This window comes from Colletotrichum spaethianum (genome assembly GCF_022836535.1).
Source record: "Colletotrichum spaethianum MAFF 239500 DNA, contig02, whole genome shotgun sequence".
NCBI classification, from domain to species: domain Eukaryota; kingdom Fungi; phylum Ascomycota; class Sordariomycetes; order Glomerellales; family Glomerellaceae; genus Colletotrichum; species Colletotrichum spaethianum.
This window is the reverse complement of record NW_026054772.1, coordinates 1,002,286-1,014,497: the sequence shown is the minus strand read 5'-3', so window position 1 is coordinate 1,014,497 and position 12,212 is coordinate 1,002,286. Positions and strand designations below refer to the sequence as shown.

General features: G+C 55.2%; 3 protein-coding genes across 3 annotated transcripts; 1 reads left to right on the top strand and 2 right to left on the bottom strand.

Annotated features, from left to right (window-relative positions):
• Positions 1 to 2,372: 2,372 nt before the first annotated feature.
• On the bottom strand, positions 2,373 to 4,040 carry ColSpa_01160 (protein transport protein SEC61 subunit alpha; the record flags this gene model as incomplete). The annotated part of the gene is made up of 3 exons (XM_049267372.1): positions 2,373 to 2,448; positions 2,504 to 3,848; positions 4,031 to 4,040. The coding sequence occupies 3 exons, from the start codon at positions 4,038 to 4,040 to the stop codon at positions 2,373 to 2,375; spliced, it is 1,431 nt and encodes a 476-aa protein (XP_049123329.1).
• Positions 4,041 to 4,807: 767 nt separating this feature from the next.
• On the top strand, positions 4,808 to 6,333 carry ColSpa_01159 (tRNA ligase 1; the record flags this gene model as incomplete). The annotated part of the gene is made up of 2 exons (XM_049267371.1): positions 4,808 to 4,882; positions 4,960 to 6,333. 2 exons carry the CDS (start codon positions 4,808 to 4,810, stop codon positions 6,331 to 6,333), a joined length of 1,449 nt encoding a protein of 482 aa, XP_049123328.1.
• Positions 6,334 to 8,096: 1,763 nt separating this feature from the next.
• On the bottom strand, positions 8,097 to 10,656 carry ColSpa_01158 (homoaconitase, mitochondrial; the record flags this gene model as incomplete). Its single annotated transcript, XM_049267370.1, has 4 exons — positions 8,097 to 8,587; positions 8,648 to 9,599; positions 9,654 to 10,544; positions 10,645 to 10,656. The coding sequence occupies 4 exons, from the start codon at positions 10,654 to 10,656 to the stop codon at positions 8,097 to 8,099; spliced, it is 2,346 nt and encodes a 781-aa protein (XP_049123327.1).
• Positions 10,657 to 12,212: the final 1,556 nt, after the last annotated feature.

Here is a 12,212-nt window from a genome sequence, read left to right as displayed (position 1 = left end):
TGCAGCTCGAAGGAGCTTCCAATTGACTCTGGGCCGGTAGTCCGGGCAGAGGTTTGTGTTGGGTGTGATGAAGCCTGGATGTTGATGGGTGTGGAAGAATTGGCTGATGGTGTTGCCGTCGTCGATGTTGACATTTTCAAGGTGTCTAGTCTGTCGTTTTTCCTTGTCCGTATCAAGAGCATACTGCACCAGGGCTATAGTCTACCCTGTGGTCCGTTGTGTCTATACGGCGCGTCCACGTTGTAAGATGTAACCTGTTGCGCCGCTGTCATGCTCAAGGCTATGACCAAAAGGGTGCCTGCACGGTTTTTAGGCTTTCCCGCTGCTTGTGGAATAGAGCATCATATGTCCTTGGAGGTAGAGATGTACGTGCGTAACCAACTCTAATGGCTCTGCCTCTTGTTCCTCGCGGCTCATGACAACACTCCGCATGCTATGTGCTGTGTCACAACTCCCTCGGATATCTGCCTGGCGTTTGAGCAAGACAAATCATCTTTCCTTTCAACCTGCAACTTGTGCCTGGCGTAGCATCACTATTTGTAAGTTCGCCACTGCCTTTCAGGAAATCGGATACCACAATTCGCCATCCGCGCCGTGGCATTGCGGAAGCCAGTACGCCGAAAACAGCCAAGAGTCAGAGGAAAGCTAGTTAGCCTGATCCGAGACCCCTGACCAATGGGTGATGCTGAGGATGGTGAGGAAACTGAATGCAACGGGATGATGTTTTTGAAGTATAGTAAGCCTTCTTGCCTTGCTCAGGTGTAGACTTGCCTTCTGTATAGAATGTGATGGAGGCTGGACTGTCATAAATTTCAACATATGGACCACGGCACGCTGCTTATTTGATACCACAATGGCACATGAACCACCATGAAGTTCCCAACAGGACGGTCCCAAAGAGGATATCTGTGATGTGTCGACCCCGTGTGGTTTCCCTTTGAGTAGCATGGCAGCTCATCCCCCAACCATGGACGAGTTCGTACCTTATGAACACACCAGTTTCGAGCGTATCAAGTGCCACCCGAGAAAAAATCATCTATGTAAGGGTTCGATGGTCCATGCAGTATACGGCGTGTGTTCCCCCAAAGACTGTGATGTCCTCCTCGGGGAATCAGATTCTGGATCCTAGGTCCCTACGAGATCAACGGGTGTGAACCTTCAGGCGGCCCAACTCTCAGCTCTCTTGTGACGGATTGAAGTATTGCTTATAGTGATGCACCGGCTTTCGTTGACTGGATGCTTCTCCCCAATATCCTCTTCCGTCCTGCGTATTTACAGTAGCAGGAACAGGGAACGAGAAAGACCAAGGGGACATGGAGGAATCAGTCGCTGAGCAGACGCAGGAGATACATATGTGAACCTTGTCTTGCACCGACGATGGTCGTGCAGGCAGTGAAAAGGGTTCAGCCAGCGACAGCCCAAGACCGAATACGAGACCTCGCCTTCCTACTTATGTATGGTTTGTCACCTGAGCCTCTCGGTAACAAACAGGTCCAGCCCATTCTTCCACATATAAATTACAGCAACACATACATCCCATCTTACTTGGTAGCTCGTCTTTCAGCAAGCTGCAACAGTGCTGGGTGTGCGTCTTCTGTATCCCAGACTACATGCCGTGCTCTTTGAACCATCCACTCATGTAATCTCCAACGCCTGGAAGTTCTGCTCGGGCACTCTAGACAAGCCCCTTTCCCCATCTCCCTCGTCTCGGGGTTCACCATGCACGAGCAATACGGACAACATGGAATGAGAATAGCTAAGGAGTTGCCAGAGGCTATCATACCCCGTGCAAAATCAAGACGATTTAGTACGTTATTTATACTAAGTTCTTTATACCATAAGCGGCAGAAACTTGTCAGCTACTCGGCCGTTGAGAGCTGGCTATGAGAGCCGGCAATACGGACCACGGCCATGGAGAAAGCTTGACATCGTATACACTTATCACGGATCAAATGCGGAGTAATGTGACAGCTTTTGGGGATACGTGAAATGGATTTGTCCGCATTCATGGTCTTAGATACAATACCCCAAGATCAGCTCCCATTGGCAAGCAGGCGAAGAAATGTGGCTCATGACGTGTTCTGTCAGAGTCCGTGGCATCCTTTTAAAGCCCGTCTTGCCATGCCGAGAGGCTGTCTAGAGTAAACTCGCCCTGTTGCCTAATGCTACCTTAAACCATCACCATGAAAACCCATTGCTTTTGTTTTCCAACCCGGAAACAAGGCCTCTTTATGACTTTTTAATAGATGTATGCCGTGATATTACACAGGTAGCCACCATTGATAATAATGGCTGCTGGAAGCCTCGCATGAACAAAAGAAGAAGCTTCGATACTTCTGAAAAGGGTATGTCGTTCTCGTTGGCTGGCAACATTAACCCATAATCATGCCCTTCATACCGGCCAGGTCACCCTCCTTGGCAGCAATCTCGAAGTAGCCGTAGATGATGCTGGGATGCTGTTAGTAACATGTTTTACACTGACGTAGAATGGTTCAAAACTTACGTGACAGCCAGAAGGGTACCGGTGCCGGAGCCGAGGGCGCCCATGAGGTCGCTGGCAACGGAGAGGGCACCGATGCAGGCACCACCGAAGGCAGCGGCGGTGGGGATGATGCGCTTGAGCTCCTTGTACATGCTCTGGTCGCGGTGACCGGCCATGACAAGACCCTGGTCCTTGAGCTGCTTGGCGACATCGCGGGGGCTAGAGCCGGAAACCTCAATCCAGGTCTTGGAGAAGATGGCGCAGGCACCCAGCATGTAGACGATGTAGACAGCGGTGTGGATGGGGTCGAGGAGGGCGTCCTTGAAGTTCAAGGGAGGAGACATGTAGTAAGCCAGGCCGGAGATGGCAGAGAGCTGAGCGGAGCCATCCTTGGCCTCCCAGACACCGAAAAGACGGACGAGGAGGTTGTCGGAGAAGCGGGAGTACAGCATCTGGCTGATGAGGAAGACGTTGGAGGACAGAGCGGACTGCAGCATGATGGGCATGTTGGAGGTGTAGAAGAGGCGGACGGGGTAAGAGCCGCGAGCACCACGCTGGCGGGAAGACTTGACGGGGATCTCGACGCGGAAGCCCTGGAGGTAGATGACAGCGGCGAAGACGAGGATGGTGGCCAGAAGGTTCATGATGTTGGGGAGGTTCTGGCGGTAGAAGGCCTCCTGGAGAGCGCGCTGCTTGTTGGGCCAGGTGAGGAGCAGGTGGAAGAGGGCGATAACGGCACCCTCAAACTCGGGGCCACGGCCGGTGTTGATGGTGGTAGGGGAGAAAGCCTTCCACATGATGGACTCGCAGATGTTGGTGGCGATGAACAGGGAGATACCCGAGCCCAAGCCGTATCCCTTCTGCAGGAGCTCGTCGAGGAGAATGACGATCATGCCGGCGACGAAGAGCTGGAGGACGAGGAGGAAGACGATACCGGCGCCAAGGTCAGAGGGTCGGCCGTAGAGGCCGGTGAAGACGTAGACAGTGGCGGTACCGGCAGAGAGAATGAAGGCGAAGAGCTTCTGGGCAGTCTGGTACAGCTCACGGTCGCTCTTGAGGTCGAGGTTGACGTCGATCATGTGGGTACCGGCGAGGAGCTGGAAGACCATGCCGGAGGAGATGATGGGAGTGATACCCAGCTCCATCAGCGTTCCACGGTTACTCGCCATAACCATACGCAGCCAGTATAGAGGATCCGAGTTGTCGGACGAGACAATGCCGTAAAGGGGCATCTGGCTCATGACCAGGAAGATGAGGAGGGTCAGGGCCGTCCACATCAGCTTCTGGTTGAAGGGGATCTTGGTCTCCGGCTGCTGAACCTCGGGGAGGAACGGCACGAACGGCTTGACCAGATCGAGGAACCGTACTGTAATGCGAAAGCGCGCGCGTTAGCCATTGGGATGTTCTCTTGTGATGCGGTTGCTTTTGGGGGGTGGCATCGTTGGCCGAGTGTGCGACAATTATGGCGCGCGTGTCCTTTTTGGAGCTATGCGCCTGGGAGCACGCGATTTTTTGGAGGTTTGGTGGCAATTGGGGGCTGCAACTTACGGGAACTCATGATGGGCTGTTACACTGAGAGAAAACAACAAACAAAGGATTTAATTCATCCAGATGAAGGGAGAGAGAAGAAGAGAGGTAGAGAGCGACAATGGCTCCGGGTGTGGCGAAGGGGGGGGAGGTGATGGTGATGGGGAGATGGAGAGAGGAAGGTTTAGGTTATTAAGGGGAGAGGAAGCAAAAGGACAGCTTCAGCGTTGGGGGACTGGGACCTGAGGGACGCAGAAAAAGAGGGTCGGCTGCGATCTGGCTTCAAAAACGCCAAATTGTCGATGTGTCCAAAAATTAGGTGGAGCACGTCAGCACGTGACCGCCGCCAATTGACATGTAATCTCACGTCTTTAAGCTGCTCTGGCTAAGGGACAGAGGCAAGGCAAGCCAGGGGGTTGCACCGGGGGTTTGCTCCCTCCACATTTCGGATGGGAGCTCCCAGGTTGCCAGCCGGCCCAGGCCAGTGCTTAATTCCAGGGGTCTCCAAAGACCCCCATGAATCCCTACGGCGGCCCAATCCAGTGCCTGCCCGCTACTCTTTTTTTTTTCTTTTCTTCTGGCGCGTTCCTATGCGTTCTGATGCCACCTCTTTGGAGAACCGCGAAGCTGTCAACCCGAGAAAAGAGTCACTGACGAAAGTCGAGTCACCAGCCATAGGACACGAAGCAGCATCGCGATGCTGTAAGCCCCCCTCGCTGTCCTTTTCTCGGTGGCTCCCTGGGTATGATACTTCGGTCTGTGATCGGCCGAAGGTTCATACACAATGTTGTTGGCAACATGACAGCCCGAAATGCGCCGCCCTCGGACCCTTTGGTCGTCATTCTGGGCTCGACTGGAACTGGAAAATCAGAGGTGAGTCGCGTCGCACAACCTTGTGGCCTTGTGCTCTAGCCTTGCGCCCCGACGCGATCCCAAGCTGACGGACATAGCTCGCCATAGAGCTCGCAACTCGCTTCAATGGCGAAATCATCAACGCAGACGCCATGCAGATGTACAAGGGCCTGCCCATCATCACCAACAAAATCACCCCCGAAGAGCGCCGCGGCGTCCCCCATCACCTGCTCGACCACATCGGCCTCGACCAGCCCACTTGGGTCGTCGAGGACTTTAAGCGCGAGGCGAACAGGGTCATACACGAGATCCGAAGCCGGGGCAACTTGCCCATCGTCGTCGGCGGCACCCACTACTACACCAACGCCCTTCTTTTCGACGACACCCTTGTCGGCGCCGATGATGAGAAGCCAAAGGATAGCGACGTCAAGGTCGACGATGATACCTCCTCGTTCCCGATCCTCAACGAGCCGACCGACGTCATACTCGCAAAACTGCTCGAGGTAGACCCCGTCATGGCGGACCGTTGGCACCCGAACGACAGGCGCAAGATCTCGCGCTCGCTGCAGATCTACCTGCAGCACGGCCGCCCGGCGTCGGAGATCTACGCCGAGCAGCGCCAGCGCAAGACAGCCGAGACCAAACGGGACGGGGGAAGCGCCGGACCCTGGCAGACGCTGCTCTTCTGGGTCTACTCAGACCCCGAGATATTGAAGGAGCGTCTCGATAAGCGTGTCGACAAGATGCTGACCGCCGGCCTCGACGACGAGACCCAGTCCATGTACGAGTACGTCCGCGCGAAGGAGGCTGCCGGCCAGGAGGTGGACTACACCCGTGGCATCTGGCAATCGATCGGCTTCAAGGAATTCTCGCCCTATCTCAAGGCCCTCAACACGAGCGACCCCCCGACGGACCCCTCCGCCCTCGAGGCCCTCAAGGCGACTGGCCTCGAGGAGATGAAGACGTCGACGCGGCAGTATGCGAAATACCAAACCCGCTGGATCCGCACAAAGATCGTGCCCCTTCTCCAAGAGCAGCCCGGCGCGCTGGACCATCTCTTCATCATGGACAGCACTGACATCTCACGGTGGTCGGCCGACGTCGCCGACCCAGCCGTCGATGTCGCGGGGCGTTTTCTCAGGGGCGAAGATATGCCCGCGCCCACGGGGCTGTCGGAGACGGCGCGGGAGGTGCTGAGGGAGGCGACGGCGCAGACGGAGCGCACGCTGTGCCGCCGGACGTGCGAGATTTGCAAGACGACGTGCGTCACGGAGCAGGACTGGACGAAGCACGTCAAGAGCAGGCGGCACAACGTGCTGCTCAAGAAGACGAAGAGGAGGGCGCTGACTGCCGCCGAGAGACCGCTGGCTGTGATCCCGGTTGAGACCAAGGAAGAGACAGAGGCCGCAGCCGCGGACAGGGGCTCAAGTCCCGAGGTCGATGGGCTGGGCATGTTCGACGCGCCGTCGTGACTCGTAAAAAGTCGTAAACCGTAAATCGTAAAAGAGTAAAGAGAAGGAAACTCTGCTGATCTCGGTGTTCCTCGCCGTTCATCTCACATGCCTCGTACCGTCGCAAAAGCCGTGTATGCCTTGCGAGGCTCGGCTCGTCTTGGTCCCGCGATGGCACACATCTCACCGCTCCCTCCAGATGATCTGACCAGACCAGAATTAAGGTTATTTTCCCACCTCGAGATTTACCGCGTATTGCTGCGCCTTCCATATTAGTATGTTCGTCTCGATCAGAGAATACGCGTATGGGACGCAGGGTCGTATTCGGTTTCGCCCCATGCCCCTCCCATTGCAACACACCAAAGCTAGTACCATTCAAGCTTCCTTTCTCTCACACGGTTCCTCTCGCATCCTCTCGCTTTCGTATACCAGAAAACCGAGCTGTTACGAGCATGTACACCAGTTCGAACCCACTTGCGTGCTCCAGCCGGACTCTAATGCCTCTGCCAACCTTTTGCCAACTCATCACAAGTCCCTGTTTAACTTTGTATTGAGGCCGGTAAAGTGGCTCCCCATCTTGGTTTTACAGGATAGGGTCGATATTCTCACAGGCTTCCCTGACGTAACTTTGCGTGGCATTAAGAAAAGAAGGACCCCCAGGAAAGTAAAACCATCAACACCTTATTCGTTCAGCCCTATGCAGTACATGTTTTTTGACTTTGGATAGTCGGCAGAAAACAAAATCAAGTTAATGGATAATATTCCTTACGAAAAGTATCGCGTCATTCACCAGCGAGCGCTGCCTGTGACAAGGGGCATCTGAAGCTCCTCGCAGGATTATTCACTGCGATTGGAACTCGCGCAGGGCAGATAGTCTTGTCTTTTCCTGATCACATGGCGGACCAATTGCGAACCGTTCGCCAACACACCATGATCAGGCTGATTATTGCACAGCAATCTTAATCCCGCCCCGGAGAGCAAAACCCTTACGCCCAGCTTTCCAGCGTTGCCAGCAAGTGATAACGAGGTTAGGCTGCATGAGGAGCCGGCGTAGGGCTGAGGAAATTTCACTGCATTTTTAACCCATCCCGAGGGATCAATCCAAAAAAGCACGGAACTCACCTCTACGGAGGACCACTCAGGAATCCCGCAGCTTACAAGAATTGGGTACACCGCTAAGAACCATATCCCCGATGACCAAGTCGGCAATTTGGCGGACGGCCTCCATCTGACTGGACGACTCCACTGCATACTAGGTAGTCGCAGCAGCCAGTCAATCTCCTACCGGTACTACCGACAGCTTACGTGTAAACAAAGAAATTCCGCTTGCGCTGTAAGCTTTACGCGGTCGGTTGATGGCAGCTCACGTCATTTCAATAGGTTGTCCCCGTTGCATGAGTTGAACACTTGTCCCTATCGAGACGTATGCCTTTAGGAGCCATGGCAAAATAAAGCATATGGTACGCTTAAATTCCTTGGTCCATTGTGGTGCACTCCCCCCGGGAGGATTTAAAATGCAGTGCAGCAAGGCAGGAAAAAGCGTACCACGAAATGCGAACCATTCACTTCGGACGGCAAAGCAAGCAGGCAAAACAGCTTAAAAACACAACAGTAAACTTTTCTATTTGTATCACGTACTTTTAGAGCCCATTTGTACACAAAGCCCCTGTCCGGAGTATCCCATCTGTAGTACTAAAAAAAAACAGCATTGTTGGTATAGTTCGTCCCCCCGCTTCCAACGTCTAATCCCCTCTCTCCTTTTCGTCTCTCGTCGCTGTCCCTTTTTATTTCTCAATCTCGGCCTTGACCCACTGCTCCAGGCCGCCGCGGGCAATGATTTCCTGCACGTTGGGCGGCAGCTCGCCGACCTTGACGCTCCAGATCTCGCCGCCCTTCTCCGTGACGGTGACCTTGCTCCTCCGCACGTCCCACAGCAGCTTCCAGCCGGTGCGGCGCGTCAGCACCTTCTTGTCACCCTCCTCCTTGAACGTCTCGCGCAGCCGCTGCACGAGCTTGGGCACCTCGACACCCATGAGCGCGTTGTTGATGCTGTTGCGGCTGAAGATGTTGCCGAAGCTGCCCGCCACCACGAGCGGGATCTTCTTGGCCAGGATCGCCGTCGCCGCCTGCTCGCGCGAGCTGCCGGTGCCGAAGTTGAAGCCAGACACGAGAATGTCGCCGGCCTTGGCAATGTCGCGGAAGGCGGTATCGTAGTTCTCCATACACACCTCGGCCATTTTCTCGACCGAGACGTTGTCCTGGTAGGTGTACTTGCCTGTTGATTTGTTAGAGCGGGTCCTTGTGGGTATACTCGGGGTTTTTTGTTTAAACATACCAGGGTAGATTCCGTCAGTGTTGAGGTTGTCAGCATCACAGAAGACGATTTCACCCTCAACCTTCTCGGGAAAGCCAGGAAGAACGTCCGTAAGCTTCTCTTCGCCCTCAGCAGCCGCGGTCTCTCCGGCAGGGGCGCCAGAGAACTCCTTCTCTGACTCGGCGATGAGGCCGTCGGCCTGAGAGATGAGCTTCTCTAGGGCCTCCTCAATGGACGTTGCGATGTCAGCAGTCATGTCGCCGACGCCCTCGCCGATGATAACCTTATCGACTCCCTCCGGCTTCTGATACCAGCCAGGGCCGGCAATCTTGCCTTGCAAAGCGCTGGCAGCCACAACCTCGGGGCTAGCCAGGAAAGCCTTGGCTTCGGTAGAGCCCATGCGGCCCTTGAAATTCCTGTTACTCGCCGAGATGCCAACTTCGCCGGGCTCCAAAAGCCCAGTCCCTAAACCGATACAAGGTCCACAGCCCGCTACTAAGGGCTCTGCGCCCGCCTCGAGAAGAACCTGCCAGTCACCGGCTTCTTCGGCAGCCTGCTGCTCGAGACTAGATGCAGCAGCCAAGTAGAAATTGACACCGGGCGCAATTTTGGGGGATTGGCCGTTCTTAGCGGCCTCGCGGAAGACACGGGCTGCAGCTGCAATATCGGAGGCGCGGGAATTCGTACACGAGACAAGGTAGGCCTTGTTGATCTTGATATCCTGGGCCTCGAGGTCCTTGAGAGGGGTCGCAACCTTGACCGAGTTGGGACCAGCTACGAAAGGTGACAGTGTAGAAAGGTTCATGTACAGCGACTTGGCATATGTCGCGCCGGGGTCAGCAGCGACGGGATTCTCGAAGAGGCTGTCGATGCGTTCATGGCTCCAGCGGCTGTGTGCCTTGCCACCCGGGCTCATCATGGCCGAGACGGTTGCTTTAGACCTCAGCCAGGCCTTGAGGGTCGAGTCAATCGGCTGATGAAGTAGTCAGTCATCGTAGTACTTTTTACTCAGGAAAGGGGCACTCACGAAAAGCGCTGACAAGGCTCCATGCTCGGTAGACATGTTCGCAATGGTCAGTCTCTCATCGATGGAGAGGCTTCTCATGGTCTCTTCAGAGCCGGTGAATTCAATGGCGTGGTTCAAAACCTCGTCCTTGTTAAACAGACCGCACAGAGCGACGATGACGTCCTTGCCGGTGACTCCAGGAGGCAGGACTCCAGTCAAGGTTATCTTGGCGATGGGAGGGACCTGCCACCAAGTACGACCGGTGGCCCAAATAGAGGCAGCATCGGTCCGTACCACCGGGGTTCCTAGACAGCCAATACCGCCGTACATGTTCGAGTGGCTGTCGGATGCTACAGCCATGGTGCCTGGCCAGGCGTAGCCCTCCTCGACCATGATCTGGTGACCAATACCACGGCCGGCAGGGTAAAAATCAACGCCGTGCTTGTTAGCAAACTCCTCGATGAGTCTGTATTTCGTGAGGTTCGCCTCGCTCTTGTTCTGCACGTCGTGATCCAGAGTCATGACGATTTGGCGGGGGTCGTGAATCTTCTCAGCGCCGAGTCCCATGAACTTCTTGGCTACGGGGAAAGAATTGTCGTGCGTCATACACGCGGCGGTTTTGATTGTGACATAGTCGCCTGCGCGGACTTTCTTGCCAGGAGCAAGGCCAACCGAGTATCGCTGGACAATCTTCTCGGTCAAGGTCTGCGGGTTCTCGATCTTGGAGATCGGCTTGGAGACGAGGAAGTCCGTTGCGGTGGGGCCGGTCTCGGTTTGGGAATGGAGAGCATTCTGACGGAGGCGAGCAGAGGTCGTGTAGAAGCTGGGGCGGAACGTTCGCGACGAGGAGACGAGCTGTCGTTGGAGGATGCTGCGGCAGCCTCTCGTGGCCTGAAGAGCCACGCTTCTTCTCTGTGGGACATGAACATTAGCAAAGGAGCATTGCAACTAGAGGGCTAGAAAGGGACCCGCGGCGATTTCGGAGAGGGGTGAGGCGATTTTGCACACTTACGATGGGAAGCATTGCGATTTTGTAGAGACAAGCCAAAGGTCAATCGTATCAATGCCTTTCCTGCTTGTAGTCCCTCCGTCCAGCCGTCTCAAAATGGGGTACCGGGGGTGGTCGAACGTGCTGCGGATGAGGGAGTGACAGGTGGATGTTTTTTTTGGCGGCTTGTCGCGATGTCGGCCTATGCCACCTTGGTTGGCGTCGTCAAAACCAACGGCCCAAAAATTTGGAGTCTGGGTGTGGGGGCCGATTGATTCCGGTGTGGGGCACCCGCAAAAGAGCCGGGCCAGCTGGTGAAATCACTTTCGGAAGCTTTGCCATTGGTTGGAACAATCTTTGCTGTGGCTCGAAGTTTTATCGACCTGATCTAATCGATAAGGCTAGGTCCCCCCCCCTGGCTTGCATAATCAGCTCCCCTCCACTCTCTGGGAAACGATTCAGCCGAAAGGAAACGAATACGACGGCGTTTGGCCGGAAGCAGGCCGGATCACGGAGATAAAACGACCGGGCGGGTGGGATAACTCCGCCGCCTCTCAAAAAAGGATCCGCAGCTCAGTTCTGTTCAGCGGTCAACTCTGTCAACGCCGGCGACGCATCTAGAATTCATTCCATTGTTCGACAAATCAGCGTGTGGCTCCCGCCTCCCAAGGGTGTGTCGACGGTCCGGTGGGAGGGGACGCTCCTCTCGGTTTGTGCAAGTTGCACATCTCTCTTCGGGAGCTGGCTTCCGTGCATAAGTCTATAAGCCGCATGCAATCATGCAATGGAACGCCAGATAGGCTTTGCACAATCTGCAGCCGCCGTAAAAGTACTCGGACATGTCTTCAAGGAAAGGCCGCTCGCCGGCATTTTCTTTTTTCTTGGCTTCCCTTGTGATCGAATTTGTTCAGGGGCGGCCCTGTACGCGTATGGATTCCGATGTTGCCTACGAAATACCACCATCATCCAAGGCAAGGCACGTAAGCACCCTGTATATGCCACATGCATCGCGGTTCTCACGAGCGCGGGGAAGTTCCTGTCTGCTTGGCTAGATGCTTACGGCAGCGCGGGCATCTGGTTGTCTGGACTTTGCCATTGCGCGACGGACAGCGCGCGCTGCAGAAGTCTGTGCCTCAACGTAAGCCCAGCCCGTAGGAGAGGACAGATAGATAGCACACCTGGACTGTCACTGCGATGCAGTTGCGCGGTGGCGGTGCTTCACCACCAAGGCCATACAAGCGCTTGCTCCTGAATCGTACCATTGTAGTTCCCCATTCAGGGATAAACCAGGATGGCGTCTACTAGCTGGCGGTCGTGGAGAGCTATCTGCTGTTTTAGATTCCTGATTCTCACGAGGCACCTTGCTCGTGTGGGAGGAGGTAAGGTGAGGTGGAGGTGGACTGGCTCATGATGGCTCATGACATGGATCTCGGACCTCTACTTTCCCTCTCGGCCCAGTTCCATTCCCCGCCATCCAATTCTCGTCCGTCGTTTCCCCTCCGCAATCCAGGCCAGCCCGTCAGCCTCCGCAGCATGGTCGGTCTCTTTGACGTGACTTCTGTCAGGAAGACTCACCTGGCACTCGGCAGGAG